Source organism: Phyllopteryx taeniolatus, chromosome 1 (genome assembly GCF_024500385.1).
Source record: "Phyllopteryx taeniolatus isolate TA_2022b chromosome 1, UOR_Ptae_1.2, whole genome shotgun sequence".
Lineage (NCBI taxonomy): Eukaryota > Metazoa > Chordata > Actinopteri > Syngnathiformes > Syngnathidae > Phyllopteryx > Phyllopteryx taeniolatus.
In genome coordinates this window covers 32,719,512-32,744,027 of record NC_084502.1, presented here as the reverse complement: position 1 = coordinate 32,744,027, position 24,516 = coordinate 32,719,512, and the positions used below count along the sequence as shown (strand labels likewise).

Below are 24,516 nucleotides of genomic sequence, written 5' to 3'. Positions count from 1 at the left end.
ACCTTTTTGAATTGTTTGTTATAACGATTGCAGTACAGTAGAGTGTACAGCTGCAACGCCTGGTGTGAAGTGAATGGTGTGTGGTTCCCCAGCTGTTAATTAGTTACATTACATTTGATAGATTAGATTACATTTGTTAGAACTATTTCAATTATATTATGTAGCTACAACAGAGACAATGGAGTGAGGTTCCCGAAGCTGATGACGTCAGTGTGTGAACAACAGATTTACTTGTTGACATGCTTGTATTTCTCTACATCATGATGTTACAATTGGCTACAAGTGTTGTTTGAATATGAAGATATTTACCTCTGAGCCTCAGACGTTGCCGCATTGACTTGCGTTGTTCCATTCCGCTGTATGGCTTTTTGATAAGGGAAGGCTGTGAATGTTTAACTGTTAAGAGATATGCTAAGAATAACAATAATAATGCAATAATAGATTATTATTAACATTGCAATCTGTAACATATAATAAAGATGGAATTGGAATGTAATTCCTGAAATTAAAAGAGATAAAAATAGGCTTGTCCACAGTCTTAAGTGAAGCTCAGTTGTTGTCTGAAAATTGTAGTGGCAATTCAGAAAAATAGAAAATAGTGTGTTTCATGGTTTGAATAGTGATGCCGCTTGTTTGAATAAATAAAATCAAAAGTTAACTAAACTGCTCCTCTTCAGAATTTTGAGGTTGAATTTCATGAATTTTAATCAAACAGTTCCACTCTTTGTCTCCAGATGGGATCATATTTTGGCTATGCAGTGGCCACCGCTGATGTCAACAATGATGGGTGAGTTTTCTCCCAAACAAAAATGACCATCGGGACAGAATTGGAGGCCACCAGCGAGTCATTACACCGCTGGCGTCTTAAGTTTCTGAAACTACATGACTCGATTGATGTCCTTCATGTGTCTGCAGGATGGTCGACCTGCTGGTGGGTGCCCCCATGTTCATGACGCGAGGCTCCGATGGCCGTCTGGAGGAAATGGGCCGGGTCTACGTATACCTGCAGCGTGGCCCCTTGAGCCTGGAGCTCAGCCTACTTCATCTGACGGGCACTCAGGTGTTTGGGAGATTTGGCAGCACCATTGCACCGCTGGGAGATCTGAATCAGGATGGATTCAATGGTGAGAACTGGCAACGATTGTATGGCGCTAATGGCTGCATGGATTTTATTTTTTTTAAGAATTCTAAACCCCTAGCTGTCACCCTGCCACCAAAGCATAAGGACCCCATTTGGGAATTAAGATGCTTGCTGTTACTGCAGTGCTGGTTGAAATCCTGTAACAATATTCAAACTTACTATTTTCGTGGTGTCACTACCCTTTGACACAGTCAGCCAGCAAGCATTCGTATTAATTAACATGCCCCAAAAATTACATACAAATATGGAAAATATTTATATAAATGAACAGTGCTGTGCAATATCGCAATTATCATATACAACTAGAAGGCCACAAAGTAGGGTACAGACCAAGGCTGAACTATGAATTCAAGTGAAAACAATTTCTAGAGCTTTGTATTTGGTTTTCTTTGTCCAATTGTTTGTTCGTTAGCAGGCTACTTTCTAGTTAATGAAGGAAGAAGAACAAACTGATGGTGGCAATTTGATTGTGTGGCTTGAATAGTTCCAATTGTGCCATATTGATTCACATGGTAAAAATAATAATTCACCCTTATCCAGATCATCACCAAAATGGACTCAAATCTAATTGGCTGTTGAAATGTAACTGGTTGTGCTTTCCTGCAACGTTTCGCCACAGAATATTGTGAACATGGTTTTGCATTCATTTGTGTAAACCTGCTGTGTCCTGTGTGTCCGCGTGTAAATTCATATTGAATGCCGTGAAAAGGGGTAATTATAAAAATAAAGCTCGTGCACAGTACTGTATATTCAAATAAGTACAGTAAAACTATACAAATATAAACATTTTAAGATTCTGCCAGACATTTTTAACTGTGTAATAGCATAACTTTCAATTAGATTACAATTAAATACTGTCCCCCCCCCCCCATTAAAAGATCACAAAATTTAAGGTGAGCAACAGAAAGGCTGCAGTGTCATGTGATCTCAAAGTGCTTACGAAGTAACAAGGATGGTCTGATATCATCCCTATTTTGCTAACAGCCCCTAGGCACCGTACTAGCATGGTATCCTGCAATTGCTGTGATATGCTGTATTGTTATGTATTCATAAACTTGGTTGTCCTTTAGCGATTTCTTTTGGTGGCGTTTTTATTGCCATTTCTCGTTTTCACAGTGTTGAGGTTATGTCACTGTTTAAAAAAACAAAACAAAAAAAAAACCGTGTGCTTGGTTTCACTGAACTTCCATGCAGAGTATCGAAGTGAAATATATTTTGTAAAACATACAAAAAACCTTAACCTCGCCCTCGGCAGACGTGGCTGTCAGCTGTCCATTTGGTGGGGAGGAGCAGCAGGGCTTGGTTTACATCTACAACGGCTTCCCTCAAGGGCTCCAAGAAAAGCCGTCCCAGGTGATCGCAGGCCAGTGGGCTGCAGGTTCCATCCCTGCCAGTTTTGGCTTCGCACTCAGAGGGGCCAAGGACCTGGATGGTAATGGTTACCCGGGTCAGTGAAGTTAAAAATTTACTTTTTTTGTGTGTGCTTATTAAGCGTTTACATGTTTTCTAATCATTTCCTCTTCATCTTCCCAGATCTTATTGTTGGTGCCTTTGGCGTTGATAAGGCAGTTCTCTACAGGTGTGTTCCTCAAAATGATTGAATTTTCTTGTTGTCTTTTCAAGTTCGGAAAAGTGCTTGCATTTATGTGCTGTCATCGGTTGAATATATAAGTCAGATTTAATAACCCCAGTGGACAAACTTGAGTGACCCTAACCCTGATCTTGGGAATTGTGTATGAACTGTGTTTTTCATGTTCATACAGAGTTCTTTTTCAAAAGACCCAAACTCAGAATTGGACTTAAAGTGGACCAAAAACGTCAATCACGGAAAAAGCAGGTTCTTTTTCGTATTTTAGTTTACAGTTTAAGCAAACCACTCACTCCACAGACTTGAAGTGAGCTCACTGAGACCACTTCCTAAACTGATTTTAGGATGTTTTATATATGTATGACTAGCTTACTAGTCCTTTTGAAACTGAAGTCAGTCTGAGGCCAGATAGTGCCCAAGCTGTGGACCAATAGAAAATCGACTGTTTTGGCATTCACATTTTCAGTTAATTTGAAAGAAAAAGACTTATTTTCCTGATTCAATTCAGGTCTGTTTCAGTCAATACAATGGCAAAACAAACCAAACTGAATTTGGACATCACTGGTGTTCAAACCTTTCCGCACCACTTCCTGAGCTGACTTTATGGTGCTTTCACATCATACTAAACTCAGTCCTGTTAAAGCGATGCAAAAAGTGTCTCCATTCTTTTTTTTGCGTTCACATTAGCCTCCTTTATCCAGACATTTTCACTTCAGGGTGTGCTCACTTGTGTTGCCAGGGGTTTAGACATTAATAGCTGTGTGTTTACATTGCAGCAAAGTGTCATTTCTTCAGTGTTGTCCCATGAAAAGCTATAATGAAACACTCAAACATGTGAGAGGGTGTACTCACTTCTGTGAGATATTGTATATTAATTAGCCATTGGGCTGTTTTTTTTTATTTTTTTTTTTAACCAATCAGATTTTGAATTAGCCTCACAGGTCCAACTAGCCGTCCCACTATAGCGTCGGCATTTTTCAGTTTCTTTGGTTGGTTGGTCAGAGCAAGCCAAACTAGACTCGCAAACACATTGGATGCGATCTGAACACATTAATAGAGTATATTTAATAATCAGCATCTTTGGAATTATGAGTGTTTCATTTCAATATTTTGGTTTTGTTATGTTATTAGATAAATATTGATTGATTATCTGAACTGCTCCAGATGATGTATGTGGCACAGTTACGTGCTATTTTATTGTGTTCTTGTTGTTTTCTGAGACTACAATGTGATATTAAGAGGGGGATTCATTCTGTTAAGTCCCCATTGAAAGCCCAGATACCAAATGCACCAGCCACCTCCGCATGCTGACCCATCTTCGTGGTTGTCTCCCACAGATCCCGTCCCATCGTCAACACCACCGCCGCCCTGACCGTTTATCCCACCATGATCAACCCTGAAGAGAAAAACTGCATGATCCCTAACGGGAATACCAGCATTTCCGTTTCCTGGTGAGCAAAACTCCTTTTGGCTTCTGCTGTAAACACTTATTTTCGGTCTGATCAGGAATATGCGTGCCATCAGCGTTAGCCGAGTGCTGCTGTCATGTGACCGGTGTCTTTGTATTGTGCATTTAAGAAACATGTTCAAAAGCAGCATTGTTAGCCGTTTTGGCTTCCTCTAAATGTGCACACTATTCCCTTCCAGAAAGGAAACAGACGGCGGTCACTCGATTTTCAGCATGGTTGACACTGTGCTCGTGTGTGCACCCCTCTACCCCCACTCTATGAAGGAAACTCTTGTATACACATGTGTCTTGATTACACTGCCGCGTTGCTGTGGTGATGAGGAGTTTCAGAGGGGATAATGGCAAGGAGAGTGAGAGGGGAGGAGCTTCAAATGTATTTTTTTCTCCCCTTTGCAGTTGCTTTGAATGTGATATTGTTCGGTAGTGGAACACAGCTGGGACACATCAGGACATGTAGACTCACAGTTGTGCAGGAGAACTCACACACAGAAGCTTGTATGAAAATATTAGTGCCCCTCAATAGACGCCCTTATACTTTGTCTCTTTCTGCTCTTTTTGGATGGGGGTAAAGACATAAAGTAGAGAATTAGAAAGCAATTGTCTCGCATATGAGCTAAGTAGAGTATATTTCGCCAACGGAGCAGATGATTTTTATAATAATTGATACAGCATACTGTATGTCATATTTATTTTAATAAAAAAGGAAAAAGTTTGAAACAGCTCTTATTAGAAATAGGTCCATGTGTATATTAAGCAAATGTTGTTCTAATTTAATTTAAACATGTCAAATCATCACATAAAGTAATCACACAGATGCAGTAACATTGAAATTGTTCTTTTTTGTGCACTTAGTTTACATTTAATTTAGATACTTGCTAAATAATCACGTTAAATAAAATAATCACAAAGATACAGTAAGATTTCAATTGTTCTTTTTAGTGCAATTTTAAAAATACAAATGACCTTTACGTTTTATTGTAAAAAAATGTTTTTTTAAAGGGGACTTATAATTGATAAAAATGCAAAACCTCAGTTAAATACATGATTGAATGACTCCTACAATTCCTTTCTTTGCCAATTGGTTACAAACGTTTGCTAATCAAATCATATTACCTGCGAGCTATCATATACTGTAAGTAAACAGGGCAATTCTTTAGAGCGCAAGACAGATCCAGGTGTACGATACATTGCCCTTATCCTCTCCTTGGTTTTTGCATCCACTGAAACAACTAGGTGGGGGTGAGCTGTTAGGACATCAGCAGCGTGTTATGCAGCTGATGTCATGGGAGTTGACTTCCGTGGGAAACCTTTGGCCAGTCAGTGCTGAAACTCGAGTACTTGCCCAATTTCACCCCTCTTAACTTTGCTACCCCTTTTTGCATCCTTTAGGGTTTGTGCAAAAAGGCATCAATTCATCAGCTTGTCTGGTGAAAGCTGGCTTCCAAACATTCCCAGCATGTTTCATTGTAATGGGAAACATGTAAGGAATGGACTTTGAAAAGGGTGTGAATTATGTATGCTTTTGTTTACAATTAAACTTCTGTCCAACACAGTGTCAACTTGAGTTTCTGCATATTTGCTGACGGGAAGCACCTACCAGACGTCCTCGGTAAGACAACAGTCTACATCCACGCTGTCAAAAAGTCACCATAGTGAATGTTTCCAAATCTGTGAGTGTTAGTGAAAGTTCTGGCACAATCTAATGAGTTCCTTCTCCCCTCTAAGGATGGATAACATTGCATTATCTTAACGCCCAGTCCCGATGCAATACCTTTTTTCGATTTATGACTATTTTTAGCTGAAACAACCTGCATGAACAGAAACGGCAATGACAGCAACAAGTAAACAAAGTTATATTAAACATTGCATAGCGTCACCATGCAATGTACCTCTGTTTTATGTTTACATTATATTTAATAGTCTGTTAACCTCAAATGTACCACATTCTCGTCATATTGAAATGGTATATGCACCAAAATGTTCTGGGCTGATTAGAATCTAAAGATGTTTGCTTCTATGCGTTGTTTCTTCCACAACGGATATCCAAATTGGGCCGTTTAGCAGGCAAGTTAATCTTGAATTGTGTCAATGGGACCATGTTGTATAAATCCAGCCTTTGTCAAATCATCAGTCGTATTGACATTTAGTACGTCATCTCTATCGTGCCCTGAATGCACATTTGCGCGTTGCAGATTTCCAAGTGGAGGTGCAGCTCGACAGTCAGAAGTTCAAGCAAAAAGGAGCAGTGAAGAGAGCGCTCTTCCTGGACTCCCAGCAGCCTTTGCTGCAGGGGAGGATAAGGGTGCACCATGGCGAGCGTGTCTGCAACCACACCAAGATCTACCTCAGAGTGCGTCCTGTTTCACAGCAATATACGTATAAGGCTACGGTTCCAGTCAGTTTTATTCAACTGCATATTCAAAGTAATTATTTTTGACTCTAGGATGAGAAGGACTTCAGGGATAAACTCTCCTCCATCTTGGTGACATTGAACTTCAGCCTGGATAGCAATGCTGCTGCGGACTCGCACGGTCTGCGACCCATCCTCAACTATCAATCCCCCAACATAATTGAGCAGAAGGTACTTTCAATTATATATTGCTTGATTGTCATTCCGTATGCCACAAGTACAAGGCAACAAAATGCAGACTGCATCGAACCAGAGGTCCATAAGCAGAAATGAAATGGCATATACTGTACAGGATACAGTATATACAGTGTAGGGCATGCGATCTAATTCCACTTAAAATAAGACTCATCATTGAAAAAAAGTAAATTGTTTTTAGACAATTTTCTCTTGTTTCAAGCACATTTTTACTTGAAATTAGTAGAAAGCAAAATTGCCAGTGGAGTAAGTTCTTTTTTCTTACTTCCCTGGCTCCATGCTTTGAATAGAAATAAGTATTCTTGGTAACATTTGGAGTTTTTGCAGTGTATAGCCTCATCAATTATCAATGATGAGGGAACTACACTGCAAGAAGGAGTTTCAGGCGATTTACAAGGGGATTTTTGCATAAAAATGAGAAGTAATTAGTAATTTCCTGTTCCAGGCAGACTAAAATTAGACAGAATTCCACTTACAGGAAGTGAAAATGGAGCAACTGTTTGTTGAACTCCTTTGGGAAAACTAGAATGTGTTAGTGAGTATTTTTTTTTCTATCTGTCAATTGTCTGATGTTGGACCCTGCTGGCTCATCGGCTCTATTCAAGAGCTTCCCAAAAATGTTGGATGGGCTTGTTTTACACCAAACTCATTGACACAAGCCTAGATGGACTTTTCTCTGTGCATTCGGGCAAAAAAACAAGCAAAAAAAAGGGCCTTCCCCATAGCACTCTTATCAGTGTTCTACAGGTCCCAAAACCAAACTTTTGTGAAAGTAAAAACTGTGGTCAGAGAACTGTGTATTATGAATTCATAGTAGTTGGCCAATAAGCACCTGTACCTGATCACAACATCATAGAGCCAGGTTCTTTGGGACGGTAGCCAGACAACTGTGCTAACTGTGTGCCACAACCAAGTCCTTCTGTAGGTGGGCCCATTTGCCACATCAGCGCCCCATCTGTGCCTCACCCATCCCTTGGCAGAGTCACATACAAGTCACCTGTCCCACTAGACCTTCCAACAGCAAATCATTGCGCTTACTGACATAATTTGTCGAGGTTTGTAGTTGTAGTTATCCATCCATCCATCCATCCATCCACCCATTCTTTTTCTATTCCGTTTATCCTGTTTAGGATCGTGGGGGAGCCCATCTGACCGTGGGCAAAAGGTGGAATCGATTGTCTGCAGGAAACTCAGCCATGTGTTCCACTATACTACCAATGATGGCTAGTCATAGACACTATACTGTACATGTTCTGTAGCCCAGCAGATCTGGTTTCAAAACTGGGTTGAACGTACTATGAGTTCGATGGCAGCAGGATACTGTATATATGTGACCTCAGCGAGCGCCACCAGTTTGGTTAATGGTGGTATGTGTTCTTCTCACAATTCTGTAGCTTCTCCTTGGCTGGATCTGCACTACTGCTTTCAATATATCTAAGCCATCATTGGTAGTATAGTGGAACACATGGCTACTCAGCCATGTGTTCCACTATACTACCAATGATGGCTAGTCATAGACACACAGCTACAATTCTGTAGCTTCTCCTTGGCTGGATCTGCACTACTGCTTTCAATATATCTAGCCATCATTGGTAGTATAGTGGAACACATGGCTACTCAGCCATGTGTTCCACTATACTACCAATGATGGCTAGTCATAGACACTATACTGTACATGTTCTGTAGCCCAGCAGATCTGGTTTCAAAACTGGGTTGAATGTACTATGAGTTCGATGGCAGCAGGATACTGTATATATGTGACCTCAGCGAGCGCCACCAGTTTGGTTAATGGTGGTATGTGTTCTTCTCACAATTCTGTAGCTTCTCCTTGGCTGGATCTGCACTACTGCTTTCAATATATCTAAGCCATCATTGGTAGTATAGTGGAACACATGGCTACTCAGCCATGTGTTCCACTATACTACCAATGATGGCTAGTCATAGACACACAGCTACAATTCTGTAGCTTCTCCTTGGCTGGATCTGCACTACTGCTTTCAATATATCTAGCCATCATTGGTAGTATAGTGGAACACATGGCTACTCAGCCATGTGTTCCACTATACTACCAATGATGGCTAGTCATAGACACTATACTGTACATGTTCTGTAGCCCAGCAGATCTGGTTTCAAAACTGGGTTGAATGTACTATGAGTTCGATGGCAGCAGGATACTGTTGTCTCCTTGGCTGGATCTGCACTACTGCTTTCAATATATCTAAGCGTGTGGGCCTCTCGCGGATGTGGTTGGCTGCCAGGAACCAAGACCTTGAGCTAAAATATCAAACTTAAATCTGGCAACGCTCCCCTTTTGAATAAACCTGAAATGCCCTGTACTCATGTGTCAATTGGGAGCAGAGTAGCGTTCAACATATTTCATTTCATACACACAACCAGAGCTTATTGGGATAACGGAGACTGTGAGACTGTGTGGCATCAACTTTTCACCAAGTCTGGATGTGTCTCAAAACCCACTCACATCCTGAACATATTCCGTATGCTTCTGGCAGGATTTATGGTCTCATGCTGGATCTATTAATGGGCGTCATTCTGGCAGCATTTGCATGAATCTCAGCTGTTGTTGTTCTTCGGAGCTTGAAAGTATGCAAAAAGGCCCTCATTGTCCTTCGTGAGTTTGATTAATGGAGCAGTCTCGCTTGATCGCACTCTTCAGAGGACACTCGCTTTTATATACAGTCGAACAGAATCTGTTGAGCAAAGCTGGACGACCTCTCATTGGTTCGGATTAAGAATTAAGATTGCCTATATCATATCATAATAGAAATTGAAATAATCTGTGACAGAAGATGAGCTACAGACAAAGACATTTGGTCAAATTCCAACTTGTTCCACCTGATGACTATTGTAAATCCCACATGGAACCGCACCGTATCGTTAGTTGTCCGCCGCTAGTCTTTGTTTTATTGGGAACATTTGATCATTTTTTTGGTTCCTAACAGTCTTCGTGCAACACAATTATGAAGACGTTTTGACATCGTTAGACAAAAGGGTTGATGAAACTGTTATTGAAACCTACAATGTGTTGTTTACCACTTCTAGTTTGTGTCTTTGCAAGTTGAACATAATCTGTTCTGGGACTTAGATCTAACGCTGATTTGTTGTAATTTAGAATGGATTATGAAATAGAATAGAAATAAGGAATAAGAAATCATGGAAATAATATATAAAAACAATATAATGTGTCCTTAAGGACAAAACAACTTTATTTTACTCTACAGACAATGTTTTAAGTAAAATTTTAACGTTAACAGCCACCCAAGTGTAAAAATATGTAACTGTCATTATTAAATCGTGTACCCGAGATTTATTTTTCTTCAATTTAATTTTACCCCCAACATTTTATACTTTAGATGTTCCACTGTATTTCTCTCCAATTTGTGATTAGCTGGGAGAAATCATGTGGTTATACAGTCTCATAGAAACATTTGCATTACTTCTCGTGTAGCGTACCGTGGTTTGCCTGATAGTGGCCAACTGACTATGTTCGCCATCATTATAAATGTTTGTCAGAGTTGTTGTGAAACTCCTCGCATCACATGTGTGACCCACACAGGTCCAAAGATACATGTGCGCAGTTAACATGGCGGCTTGCCTCGGTGTCCATAATTAGAGCTTGGCGTTCGTGTAATAACAGAGGGGGGTGGAGGCGGGCACATTGCTCTCTTTAATCTCCTCCTTCTATTTATTATCCTCGTCATCACCAGCATCATGAAACTGACCCTCGCAGCCTGATGCAATTTAGCTCGCCGCACGAACAACGCTGATCTAGCAGCAGCACTCTCTGTTTCCTTCTTGCCTTAGAAGCGCCAATCTGTTTAGTTTAGGGTTTTTCGAAGGCCATATGCTCTATTCCAGAAATCTGACATTTCCGACCTACGACTAGGGAAATTGCATCGGAACATCACTTGAAGTCAAAGTTCCCACTAGCTCGGCAAACTGATTTTCTCCAATTGAATTGAGACACAAACAACAATGGCAACTCCTGCAGAAGACTACATATAACTAATTAAATATAAATGTTCATTCGTACCTATTGGATTATACTAGATATGAACATTCAAAACAAACAATTTGGCATGGAAATATGGGTAGATTACATAATTACTGTATATTTTCTGTGAGGTAAATTATAGAGAAATAATTTAATAAATACTACTTAATAAAATAATTGAAACATTAATTTGTTCTTGCCAACAGCCATCAAAGGATCCCCTCACAAATGAAGAAACTACTCCTGTATCATGATCGCCACTGTTGTTTTCCGTTAACGTTTGGAAGTTTCAGAACTGTTAAGCTCCAGGTGGGATATTTGCGACTTCCCAGCACTCTTGAATGCAGCATTAAGCAGGCTACACACATAGAGATCTTTGAAATAAGACAGAGTCCACATGGGACCCTAAATATGATCTTGAGTATTTTTATTGTCCGGAGACTGTGTGGTGCACACTTAGCAGTACGACTTATCCCACAATCAAATTGTGACCTGATGTAGTACCTAAACTGACCTTTTTTTTTGGGGGGGGGGGGGGGGGGGGGGCAGCAATGTGCCACAGGGTATCGAGACTGCTGGAAAAAGCAAAGAAGAATAAGATGGGCTAGCTGGTCGCTTACCTGGTAATAACTAATTATGGTGGTGTTGCAAATTTATTTAGTTAAATCATTTCTTTTAAGACTTGTAGGACTCATTCTCTGCTTCCTGATTGGCAATCATGAGTCGGTGGCGCAGCCGTCCTCTGTGTTGACCACACTCATCAGGAGTTTTGACTTAACATTTCTGATTTTGTACTCTGGCAACAGTTTGACGACAGTATTACTGCCACCTACAGGATTTCAGTTGAACAATAACATTTACAACTTCATTTTCGGTTGCAAATGATTAAAATGTGGCAAACTGATGTAATTTTCTACTCTTTTTCTCAAAAATAACCAAAATAATATATTTTACTTAAACCGATTTTAATCATGTGCAACGATGCACATGTTCAAATTAAGTAAATTCCAAAAACCTTTTTTCGGTGTAGAATAATGTGGCATACAGTATGCCTGTCTTGTGTCCTTGTAGATCTTAAGTACGCTGGTTTCAATGGGGTGGCGTGTGGGGAAAGTGTGGCCCGCCACAGAGGGCTGTGATGTGGGACAGTGGTGAGATCGGTGAGCTTGCAGCCACATGCTTTGTGCCGCAAGAGTGTGTCTTTCCCTTGGGGCCGCACTCATCGTTTCCTCCTGTGACTTTGCAAAAACAGAACATATGCGTGCCGGCACAGCTGGCTGCGAAGCGTGTGTGTACGCGTCTGCTCCTATCATTAGCTCACTAGGTCGTTCCATTGAGCCACTAGAGTGTTTTGGATCATCCCTCTGTAATCCTATAAATCAAAGAGAGGGGCTGTGATCCAGGTGTGTGTCGGAATGTCATCAGTCATTGCACATATTGCATCATGCTACACTTATCCTCATGTCTGCCGTCAACACGTGATTTATTATCTAAGTAATTCAAAAAAGAATTGTGGCTACTTACATATGTTAAATCTTTTTGTTTAAATAAATGTGTGTTTCAGGCTCAGATTCTGCTGGATTGTGGAGAAGACAACATCTGTGTCCCTGATTTGAAGCTGGCAGTCCATGGGTGAGTCTTTTGTTCCCTCTCACATTTCTTGGAATCCATATATTATTGATGGGGAAATACATTAGATTCCCAAAAATCACCAAGTTGGGATGTTATTTCAAATCTCAATTGAGGACAGTGCAGTGATATGCACGTACACACCTTTATGCAAAGTCTGCCGTGTGTAATCACTGTGTTTTTGTCAGTATCGATACAATCGACTGATTAGCTTTCACAACGATTTTAATGGATTTATTTTCATCCAAGCACAGATCCATCCAATTGGATCGTAGGAATATAAATCGAGACAGCAATATAATGAATGAAACGTTACACCACTAATGTTAGTATAACACATTTTAATCATGTGCAACTGATGCACATGTTTGATTCAAATAAATTCAAAGGGACTGTTTTTTTCAGCATGAACAAGTATGTCACAAAACAACAATGGTGGACCACAGTGCTATTGTTGTGTTTATGTACATCCCCATCAAAATGTATTACTGTAAATCAATGCCAATTATATCAAAGGGTACATTTACTACACCACTACTGAGTTGCAATACTTGCATATCAAATGACCGTATTTTTCACTCTTGTATAAGCTAACAAAGGCCAATCAAAGGACGGTTTTGGAGAAGACCCAGGTTTCTAGGTCATTGTGTAAACTTACTCTGTTGATATTGCTTGGCCCCTGATGGATTTAACACACACAATCTTGGTCCAATCCCCCTCCAAGTGTTTATTTGGAAGTGCATGCACTATTCCAAACACTTTCTCTTTCCCCATATTTTATATAAAAAAGCACATTCTCAAAGATGAACGGACTTTCTCCACATTCTGAGAAATTGCTGAAGTGAAGGGCTTTGACATGTATACTGTATGTTTGTGTATTAGTGTAAACACTAAATGTCCAGGATATGGCGGTTTGAAAAGGATTTGTAGTGAGTAGAAGGTTAGATACAAATGCACCCTCTGCACTAAAACATGATTACATTTGTCTGTGTTAAATCCCTGCTGACTTTCAATCACCAAAGAAAGTTCAAGCGTCAGCGTTTCAGGATGTGGGTGCCCGACATCCTTTAAAAACAGGAAGTGCGTGCACCCTTCAGGTGCTACGGCAAACAGGAGACAGCCAGAATGTTGGGAAACGTGGGAGGCGCGTGCCTAAAGTCCAAAGGTCCCGCCTGATGCCGAGGTTGCCGCATGCTGCCCTGAAAAATCTGTTAGCATTTTTCTCCTCCCTGATACTCCCTTCTCCGCTCTGTCATTTTGATTTCACATTCCTATATTTATTTGCCATCTGCATGTATGGGCAACCCCCTGCATAGGGAACAACCTGCTGCGGGTGCATTGAAAGTACAACTCCAGGAAAGTGTGATTTGCGCAATTAGGACCGTGTCTGAATATTTGGGCCTGCTGTGTTTGGGCCAAGGGTTAATGTGATGGCCATGCTTATGTGGAATTTCAGCCAAATGAAAAAAAATAAAAATAAAAAATGAGGCAGTAATTCCTAATTCCTGTTATTTCATGCATTGGGCTGCCAAAGCACACAACCTGTTGGAGGAAGGGGTCCCTCAGGGAGGCTTCACAGTGTTGTGGCCTTTTACTAATTTGGAGCCGTTGTTTGGTTTAAAAAAAAAATAAATAAAAAATGCAGCGCCAGTTAGAAGCCGACTACAGCTGACTTACAGGAGAACTGCTAGCCAGCTCTCCCTTTATGAGAGCAGATGCTAATTAGAAGCATGTGTGTGGCTTTTGGTATGGAATTCCTCATTGTTCCTAGGAATGGGAAGGAGCAGAATGGGAACAGCGTCTTTATATGGTCCCAACGTTGTGTGCAGTGGGTGTGACAACGTAGATAGAGAGCTTCTTTACTGTCCTTTCAAGGTTATGTGTTGCCACAGTGTGATGGCACATAAAGGCATCATTTAACAGCACTTGGTATAAGAACAAGTCAGAGTGTAGTTTTCAGGCTGATGTAATTGTTTCGCTGTTTGATGGCAGCATGAAACTGCCACCTACAGAAAGCATGTTCCCATTCTAGTATCCTGTCGTAGCGTCAGTTACACTGCAGGTAATCACTGAATAGAAAGTGTCACCGCTCTTGGGGCAAGGTACTTCGTACACAGCCTTGTAGTACTCCACTATTGATTATGATGCCTTTTTTTATGTTACGTTTATATGCTTTACTTTTATATTTTTCTGGTATTCCCCCGACCCAAAACTGACCTTTGTTTAGTTATGATGAACTGGCCTCTCTTCCGCACATATTTATTGGCCTGGTGACACTTTTTGACCCCAATTAATAAACATTTATTCACTTTGCTGGCTCCTCAGGGACAGGAAGGAAGTGTACCTGGGTGATGAGAACGCCCTGACTCTGACTTTCAACGCCAGGAATGAGGGCGAGGGGGGCGCATACGAGGCAGAGCTGTATGTGGTGCTGCCACCCGAGGCCGACTACAGCGGCATCGCCCGCAATAACGAGGTGAGCACAGCTGTGATTCTCAATATAAAGGAAAAGCACTACCAGGAATTTCTGTGCACACGCTCACACTTTTTCCTCCACGTTCTGCCAGCAGAGCTTAACCCAGCTGACCTGCAGCTACGACACCGAGAACCAGACCCGATACCTCAGCTGTGATCTGGGAAACCCCATGAAGTCTGGCACCAGTGTAAGGACGCAAGCTTGTTTTATAATGATAAAATGCTTCCTTTTTTGGGGGAAAAGATTGTGTCATCCAGAGGTGAGCTACACAGGAACAGTCAGCAGGTTTTAGGAAATGCTTTTTTTTTAACCCTTTTTACGACAGTCATACTGGAGCTTTTGTTTGGTTTTGGATTTATTTTCCACATAAGAAATAATGGAAATAGACTTTGGGTGAAAGGTGGGGTACACTTTGGACTGGTCATCAGCCAATTGCAGAACACATATATACAAGCATTCATACTCATGTTCACACCTATGGACAATTTAGAGTTTTCACTTAATCCAAAGGGATGTTTTTCAAATGTGGGAGAAACCAGAGTGGCCGGCAAAAACCTATGCAAACATGTCGGGAAAAGGAAAAGTTCACTCAGGGAGGCCGGAGCTAAGGACCTCACAACTGTAAGGAAGAGTTGATAATCACTAGTCCACAGTGTTCCATGATCCGAACTTTCACCATCGTAAATTCACCAATGATGTTGATTCTGAGCTGCTTTATTCAGATTCAGATGCTTTATTCTGTTAAGTTGTTGTGAAGTTATTTTTTTGGAGCTGTGGTTTCATGGTGCTGATGATGAATGTTCTCTGCAGCTTTGGGCAGGTCTTCGCTTCACGGTGCCTCGGCTGAAAGACACACACAAAACTGTCCAGTTTGAGCTGCAGATTCGCAGGTATTCCGCCAACAGTTAAAGTCCAAAGTCTGTCCCTCTGGTCCTGACGTCAGTTTACCTCAATCTCTTTCTTGGCGTCTGTAGTAAGAATGAGAACAACTCCCACAGCGAGGTGGTGCCTTACAAGTTGGAGGTGGTTGTCCAGGCTGAGGTCATCCTGCAAGGGTGAGGAGTCCCTGGGCCTCAACAAAGTTTCTGGTGTCTCGCCAAATATGTTCTCACTCCCACCTTCTCTCGCTCTGTTTCCATGTTTTTTTTGTTTTTTTTTAAGGGTGTCTCGCCCAGATAAGGTCTTCTTCCCACCGGCCAACTGGAAGGTGACCAAGAACTACGAAGTGGAGCAGGAAGTTGGGCCGGGAGTGGAACACATCTACGAGGTGAGTGCCTCTTCTCCTCCCCCCACCTCCTTGTGACACATCCAAACAAGACTGTGCTCTCTGCGTCATACTTTCCTTTACCTTTAAAGCTTGTCCCGATTATAAGAGCTTAGAGACAAAACACTGATTGCATACAAGTCAGGTTCGCCACAAATCTTTCCCAAAGTTGCAATATATGTACGTTTTGCAAGAATGGTGAAATGCTAGGTGGCTAATGCTAGTTTTGTGAGGAAGTTGTATTAGATTTTACAAGGCGTGTCAGAAAAGCTCCAGGATTGGTGTGACAAAAGATATTTTTCAAACTACAACTGCAAGTTTTCATCTTCAGAGTAATCCCCATGCAGTGTAACACATTTTCCCAGCCCTCTCTGCAACACCTTCATGCACTTCCTCTGGGATCCTCTGCTCCGCTGACGTCACGGCCATCTTCAAAACGGATCCACTTGATCTCCCTCTTGAGCGCGAGAAAAAGGGAAAAATCACACGGCGTAGGGCGGTTGCACCGGCATGACGATGACTGTTCAGGGCATAGTTATCCTTTCACAACTCTCACCTCTTCCCATGCACAGCAAACGCCACTGCATCCTGTTTGTATACGTGCTGGTTGAACGTCTGGTTCAAGCTGAAGGGGAAAACTCATAGTTTTGGTGAAAAGTGTCTTTCGTGACACCAATCCTGAAAGTTTTCTGACACACTTTATATAGCTTACACATTCGTATTGCTAAGTCACAGCATGACTATATTCAACAAAAGTCTGCATCCTTTGAGGAGACAGGTTTAGAAACTATTTGACTGTATCTTGTCTAATTTGTTGGTAACACTACGTTCATTATTGTGGTTGTAGTATGCAGTGGTGTACAACTGTAGTGCATCCTAATCAGTGCTGCTCCGAATATTTTGGTTACCTCAGCAAAAAAATAGCAACAGCTGTCAGTTGCACACTACAATCACAACAGTTAACATATTGCTCATTAAATATGCTTTAACAGCGTCACTGAAATATTTAAAGATTAACCTGCAGTTTGCTTAATTTTCAGTTGATCCCTGTAAATTCCTATATATTCCCAATTAATTCTCAAGGAATGTTTCCATACTTCTGTTTTGTATAGCGCTTGTCCTCATTAGAGTCATTTGTGAGCTGGACCCCAACCCACCCTGGACTGTTCACCAGCCAATTGCAGGCGGACACCCCCCATAGAATTTTATAACTGCAGGACAGACAAATTGTTTTAGCTATTGATTATCTGCTTTGTTTTAAATATGAAATACAGATTTGAAGGTAAGCTAAACAGCGCCTGTGTGACCACCACATTTCAGTGGCTGTTGACCTGATTGGCCTGTCCTCCGACAAACAGTTTCGGTCTGCACTTTGTTTGTTATAGAGGGATTTATGGAATGGATTAAAAAAACAAAAACATCTGGGGTTAGGCTATGATAATGTATTGTGCAAAAGTCTTACTACCTTTAGATTTATTGTTTCATCAATGCTATGACGACAGCATAGAATTATTTCTCTGTCTTTTGCTGTTCGATTCCTACCAGAATTATCCACCACGTCATCGTCTAAGCTAGTGGTAGCCTAAGAATTTAAAGACAGTCCTGTAGTAGCAACTAAAAGCCTGTTGATCTTGTTGTTGACACTGCATTCGGATGTTGTTTTCCAGCTGGTGAACAATGGACCCAGTCGGATCAGCCACACCCTGCTGGAGCTGCGCTGCCCCCTCTCCGCCCAGGGCCACGCTCTGCTTTACCCCCTGGAGTTCTCCACCGAGGGCCCCGTCAACTGCACCGCCGGCAGCAACATGAACCACCTCCAACTCCGAGTGAGTGCAAACTACACAAATGCACATTTGCTCAGATTCTGACCTCTCAGGGGCTTGTGCAACTTTTTGAGATCTCCCACTGATTGCCGGCAGAATGTATGATTAACTGTCCACCAGCCCCAGCCCCACCCAGGACGGTCACCCCACCAGCGCTTTGATGAACCACCTCAGTGGCAGTAAACTCACTCATCTCTGGCAACCGGCGGCGTGCCCCCTCCCTTCTTTAGCATGCTTTGAGGGAGTTGTTTGTGCTTACAGATGTTGGGCAAAGCTCATCTGTGTCCTCTTTTGGGCATGGCAGAGCCGGCTACGCTCCCGTGCAACTGATTAATGGCACGCTGAAATCGGGGCCTCAGAACAGGAGACAAGGGTGGCCTCAGCTCACCGTGGCGAATGCGTAATGCTTTTCTCTCCCTTGCAGCTCCAACACACGTCAACGGAAGCGCCTCATCTGGCGCTGAAGGCCCACAAGCACCGTGTGGAACGGCGGGACGTGCACAGGAGCCCGCTCGCACACTTGGCGAACCTGGTAAAATAGCCGTCTTCTCTCTAAATTGCATGCGTGTGATGCGGCGGTCAGAAGCGTTCACATTTATGGGTTAGTCGTACTTAAGGAGACATCATGCATTTTTTTTCATATTTGAAAACCGTTAAGTGTCTGAGTGATGGTTTCATCACAATGCCCCAAGAATTCAGAATTGTAGGAGATTAGGGGATGTCGTCAATCACTGCCAGCTGTGGGCCTGTGAAGCCCTTTGAGACTCTTTTGTGATTAAGGGCTAGACCAGTGATTTCCAACCTCTATGGAGCCAAGGCACATAGTTTACAACTGAAAAATCTCACGGCACACAAACAAACAAAATGTCACAAAAAGTGGATACATTAATTACTGTATGTACTTCCTGCCATCTAATAGAAAAGCATGTATTTGCTCTGTCTGTCACTGTGCCTCACTGGGATAAATAGATGAATAAAGATGAGTACATTTTTTATTTATTTAGTTTATTTTTGTTTTTGAGCGATTAAGTAAAATTTGATAATTTCCCACGGCACACCTGAAGCGCTCTCACAGCACACTAACGTGCCCCGGCACACTGGTTGGGAATCACTGGGCTAGATTTGAATAATGTACTTTACACATCCTATTTCTCATCCAAGTTAGTGACCGTGTTCCTGGCTCCATATACTGCTGGGCCAATGGTGTTAAAAGGGAAGCATTGTTGCATTTGTCCTGTTGTCATAACTCATAATAACTGGCTGAATATGGGGCCCCCTTCACATATAGTTCTGGGTGCATACAGGCACCATTGATGGTCCCAGCTGCATGTCTCCGTGTGTGGAAAGCGGCCTCAAGTAAATACATCATTGTGTGTGTGTGTGTGTGTGTGTGCGCCCGTGCGTGTGTGTGTAGACTGACGTCCTATACTTTGCTTGTCTGGCATGTACGCCACGCAATGTCTTTGTTTCGCTAAATAAGAATGTTATTTGGAGAGAGTTTTGAAATGATGTGTCCTCTTTGAGAGTTTCACACCTGAATTCCAGAAATGGTCAAACAATTAAAGACATTTTTAGTTGACCTGTCTGTATAAAACAAAGTTGATAGTAGGAAACAAGGCCAAAGTTCCAAATCAATACAATTCTTGCATCTACAGTAGATCCATTTCACCTTCAAACTTCTGCTACCTTAGCTATTTAAATATATAATCTGAATGTAAATCACTTCCCAGGTGTCTTAATAACATGTCTGTGACATGAAGAATTATATTTACCCTGTGATATATATTTTTGGTCTTGGTTAAATTAACCAGTTTTTAGTGTACATGCAATTTTTTAATTTGTCAAAGTATAAAAACAAGTTAAGCCCTAATTCTGCTCCATATACGGCTGGGCCAATGGCGAGCCTGAGCTTTGAAACAATTGGCAGGCAGCCTCTCGCCATCTCGCCGGAAATGAATGGGTAACAGCCGAACGGATGTCGTGTTCCGGCTGGCAGATATTGAATTGGAAAGCATTTAGCACAAAACAAAATAAATGCAAATGTTGCTTTGGCACAGATCTGTGCTCAATTGATTGTTCTAGAATTGTGTTACATTTTCTTTGATATCATCTTTGACATCAGCAACTGCACCAACTTAGGATCAATGTCAAATTAAATTGAAAAGGATTCTTGCTTTGACACATGACAACAGTGCCAGAAATTATGTCATACTTTATTTGATATTACTTGTATAACCTCAGTTTATTATTGAAAATCAATGCGAAATCTTGCTTAGACATCAATGTAGAATTCTAACAAAAAACACGTATGGATGATGGCATAGCAACACAATTTTGGATTTGTTACATTCATGAATGTAATGCTAGACCAAAGGGGGGCTCACATTCATTGGCCAACTGCGTCATCTCCCGCTGTTCCTTTGAATAACATGAACAACCTTAATGTTCCCGACCTTCATATCCTGACCACAGAAGCCCACGGGTGAGGACGTGTCGGACTTGGCACCGGGCAACTCTCATGCCCTTCCCACAGATCTCGTTTTTTGGGGCTTTCTTGCCATGGGCACCGAGGAAGCCTGTCTGTTTGATTGGCCTTAATAAGTCTGTCTCACTTTGGGTCTCCTCCTGCTGTGTTTACCTTTGTCTGCTTCCTATGTGAACCAAAAAGCTCCCGCAGGATACCCGCCATTGGTCTGCCTCCATTGCATGGGGCCCCGATGTTGGGCACACTAAGCCGCTTTGTGGGAGTGCCGTTAGACAATCGTGACGGAAAATAGACTGGTTTCAGCAGTTAGACAGTAATATGCTGTTTCTTTCTTTTCTTTTTTTGTTATAATCAGATGACATTCCTTCCAATCTAATTTGAAGCAGGTGTGGATAAGGGTTCCTAACATGAGACTCTATTGTATTTATTTGACCTGCAGCATTAATGTGGCTCCCATTTGTTTTACTTGTGTGATTTATTTTTGACTTTGACTACTTTCCCCTTTGTGTGTCCTTCACCTGTCAACTACGACTGGCAGACAGAACGATTTTGTAGGTGGCCTTGAATTTACAGGGCAACATCTTTGGTCCAGCAAAATTAATTCCAGGATGCTAGTTGACAGCTGATTGATGTGATGATTTTCCCTTAGGAAATAATGGATATAGAAATCTGTTCCAGGCTAAAAGGTTTGCCATTGTTGAACCTTTATTAACTATGTAGTACATGCAATGTTTTCGTATGTAAATAATATTTTTAGATGGCAAACGAGTGTAAAACAAGTTCCAAGTTACGCATAGTTAAAACATTCAAACTTGGTCTTAAACTTTAATGACAAAGGTGGTGATCAGTCACAGCTCACACGTCACAGTTTGAAAACATTTAACTGCCACAAAACTGTAAACAGATGTCTGCTGACTTCACCTGTGTATTTTTCTTTTTCTCTTCTTTTAACACCCCTTGTTGAGGTTGTCCCTGAGTTTAGATGCACAGTTTTCCAGAACGTCAAATTGTGCAAAATCAGGACAGTACCGGGGCATTTGACTTTAGAAATTCTACAATTGGCGTGACATGCATATTATAGTGTATTCATTCTTGCAGGTCTGTGTAAATGCTGCCATCGTTATGTAAAGCTTTTCAAAAATTCAAATTTGAAGTATAATGAAACGCTTGTAATCATCATGCGTCTCCTGCATTTTGTATAGTCTTGTTCCAATGTGGACTGCTGGGCCCTGCGGTGCCAAGTGGGTCTCCTGGAGAAGGGGACCACGGCCATCCTCAAAGTGCGCTCCCGTGTCTGGGCGGAGACCTTCATGGAGGTTGGTGAAACTTTTTTCTTATCTCACAGATGAATCCTCCTGCAGCAAATTGAATGCAGTTATTCATTCAAAGCATTCTCAAAGAAATGAGATCTTGACAAGGTTCAGTATTAGTTCTGGATCAGTTTTTCTAAGCAGAACAAAACTAACACAGGAGATCAGCTGTGGGCTGACAATTTTGGTTAGCAGTTTTCAGTGTTGGGGAGTAACTTATTGTATGAAATTAACGAAATTATAGTTAATTTAATTCCAAAATGTATGTAATTGTAATCCTTTACATTAAAATGTGAGAAAAAAAGGAGAAAATATGTAATTAAATGACAGCTGCTGCTAGAAATTTTGTTGATTGCAATTTTAGTTGCATTTGAAAAATAGCCACAAAAGCTTGCACTTCCTCCTTCTAAAGGCAACGCTTGTGATTGGCTCTCTCAGGTCATGTGCATTCGGCTGTAGTCCCAAACATGACACATATTTTCCAAATATGACCTCGAAGCACCACCTTGTGGTGCAATCTATTAGTTTGTCTCAGATTTTGTAAAGGTTAGCCTCATAGTTACACCTTGAACACATAAAAGAACATTGATTTTTAAACAGTTTCATCCTTATAAATTTGGACTTCCTCACATGAAGCGATATTGTCTAAATTGTTCATATTTTTTATTACGTCAACATGGTATCTAGTTTTCCACATCCATTTTCTGCTTTATCCGCACTAGGGTCACGGGCGTGCTGGAGCCTATCCCAGCTATCTTCGGGCGAGCGGCGTGGTACACCCTGAACTGGTCGCCAGCCAATCGCAGGGCACATAGAAAAAAAACAACCATTCGCACTCACATTCACACTTACGGGCAATTTAGAGTTGTTAATTAACCTACCATGCATGTTTTTGGGATGTGGGAGGAAACCGGAGTGCCCGGAGAAAACCCACGCAGGTACGGGAAGAAGATGCAAACTCCACACAGTTGAGGCGTATATATATATATATATATATATATATATATATATATATATATATATATATATATATATATATATATATATATGGGTGTGTCAAGCAACAAACACATTTTTATGTATTTCTTTTTCATCACATTTTGTTATCAGTTATTTGTATAAAGAACAAATATTGTATGTGGTTAATTCCAAAATAATTATCTATGGATTGAAGCCACTTTTTTAGAGGAAACATTCAAAGGTCTTGCTGATGCATTCGTTCATAAGTGTATTCAGATGTAATTAGCTATATTAATTTGTAGTAGTAGTGCAACTACAATTACTTTCTCATTTTCATCAGGGTAACTTGTAATTGTAACCAATGACATTTCCAAAGTAATCTTCCCAACACTGTGTAGCACATAGTTCTGTTTTCTTCAGAAACTTTTCTTTTCTTGCATTTATTGAATATAGCTCAATAAATCTTGGCACCACTTTTCAACCAGTCAAGTCTAAGCAGGGCAGTCACTGACATATTTTTAGGATTACCTACAATCCACACAACTGAAATTCTCTTATACACACTACTGTATTTTACTTTTTTTTTTTTTTTCCCCCGCACACGTGTAACTGAAATGCTTTCACACACCACTGAAATTCTCACACCCAGTACTGATTGTTTTTCACTCATGTACATGACTGAAAAACTCCCACACGCCACCATTTTTTGTTTTTGTTTTGTTTTGCACTCCTGTGTCTGAAAGTCTTCCACACAACTGAAATGTTTTTGCCCACACATAACTGAAACGCTTTCACACATTACTGAAATGCTCCTGCACACACACTAATGAAATGCATTTCAAAGTGTGTGTGTGAGAATGTTTCATTAGTGTGTATGGGAGCATTTTTAGTAGTGTGTGTGTGTGTGTGTGTGTGTGTGTGAGAGGTCATCCTGAATTATGTCCCTGACGGCCCCTCATACATGTCTGACCCACAACAATGTTTTTCATTGAACACTCAAACATGATCCATCATGTGATTGGGCAAAGGGAGTCGGGGGTTTTACCTTGTCTCTGTCGCCACCTAGCGGGAGTCAGCTACATTACATGTATATGACGTTTCTCCTTCAGCGACCGTATAAGCAATATGTGCTGGAGTGCCTGGCCAAATACAGTGTGAAGACCATGCCCTACGCCATCCTGCCCAAACACGCTCCCAGTGGACACAAAAAGGTATTTAGCATGTTTATTTACCAGTGTAAGTCCACTAGCCTATTCATGACAATATAGCAATCAAATACTATAGACACTGTATATATATTTAAAAAATAATAATAAATCACAACTAAAATATTGTTTTAGCCTGTCAGCAGAAGCAGTGGCACAGATCAACAGAAATGCTTTGATTCTTTTTTTCCTGGTCATGTCTGATGGAATTTGTTAATATTGATATCATGAAGCTTGGAAAGGTAAACCTAAAAAGTCATCCCTTCCGTGGTTCAACAATGATGTGTGATCAAACTTTTATTTGATTTGATTCATAAAAGAAATCTTTATTCTAAAAATAATTACACTGACTACCTTCTTTACACTACTGTTAGGAATCCAGTGATATGTGAAATGCGAAAAGCCAAAACCAGTTATTTCATAAAGATGATAGAAGATGCAAATGGTAATAGCTCGAAATTGTGGAAATGTAGAAACAAGCTAACTAATTCTAGTAAGAAAAAGCATCAAACGATTAAACTTGCGATCACCAATCAATTGCAAATAGATT

The 24,516-nt window shown here is 41.0% G+C and overlaps 1 protein-coding gene across 2 annotated transcripts in view; it reads left to right on the top strand.

The window, feature by feature from the left end:
* itga5 (integrin, alpha 5 (fibronectin receptor, alpha polypeptide)) overlaps window positions 1–24,516 on the top strand; it is a 58,270-nt gene that overhangs the window by 28,238 nt on the left and 5,516 nt on the right. Inside the window, exons 11-28 of one of the 2 annotated variants that reach the window (XM_061789741.1) lie at window positions 735–787; window positions 916–1,124; window positions 2,397–2,588; window positions 2,675–2,720; window positions 4,067–4,180; window positions 5,751–5,806; window positions 6,390–6,547; window positions 6,641–6,778; window positions 12,379–12,446; window positions 14,769–14,919; window positions 15,014–15,106; window positions 15,730–15,809; window positions 15,894–15,974; window positions 16,081–16,186; window positions 17,851–18,009; window positions 18,431–18,538; window positions 21,694–21,807; window positions 23,871–23,972. In XM_061789741.1, coding sequence (XP_061645725.1) covers window positions 735–787; window positions 916–1,124; window positions 2,397–2,588; window positions 2,675–2,720; window positions 4,067–4,180; window positions 5,751–5,806; window positions 6,390–6,547; window positions 6,641–6,778; window positions 12,379–12,446; window positions 14,769–14,919; window positions 15,014–15,106; window positions 15,730–15,809; window positions 15,894–15,974; window positions 16,081–16,186; window positions 17,851–18,009; window positions 18,431–18,538; window positions 21,694–21,807; window positions 23,871–23,972 — 2,028 coding nt within the window. Of the gene's footprint in view, window positions 1–734; window positions 788–915; window positions 1,125–2,396; window positions 2,589–2,674; window positions 2,721–4,066; window positions 4,181–5,750; window positions 5,807–6,389; window positions 6,548–6,640; window positions 6,779–12,378; window positions 12,447–14,768; window positions 14,920–15,010; window positions 15,107–15,729; window positions 15,810–15,893; window positions 15,975–16,080; window positions 16,187–17,850; window positions 18,010–18,430; window positions 18,539–21,693; window positions 21,808–23,870; window positions 23,973–24,516 lie in introns of both variants that reach the window. The other variant, XM_061789731.1, reaches the window with a different exon arrangement.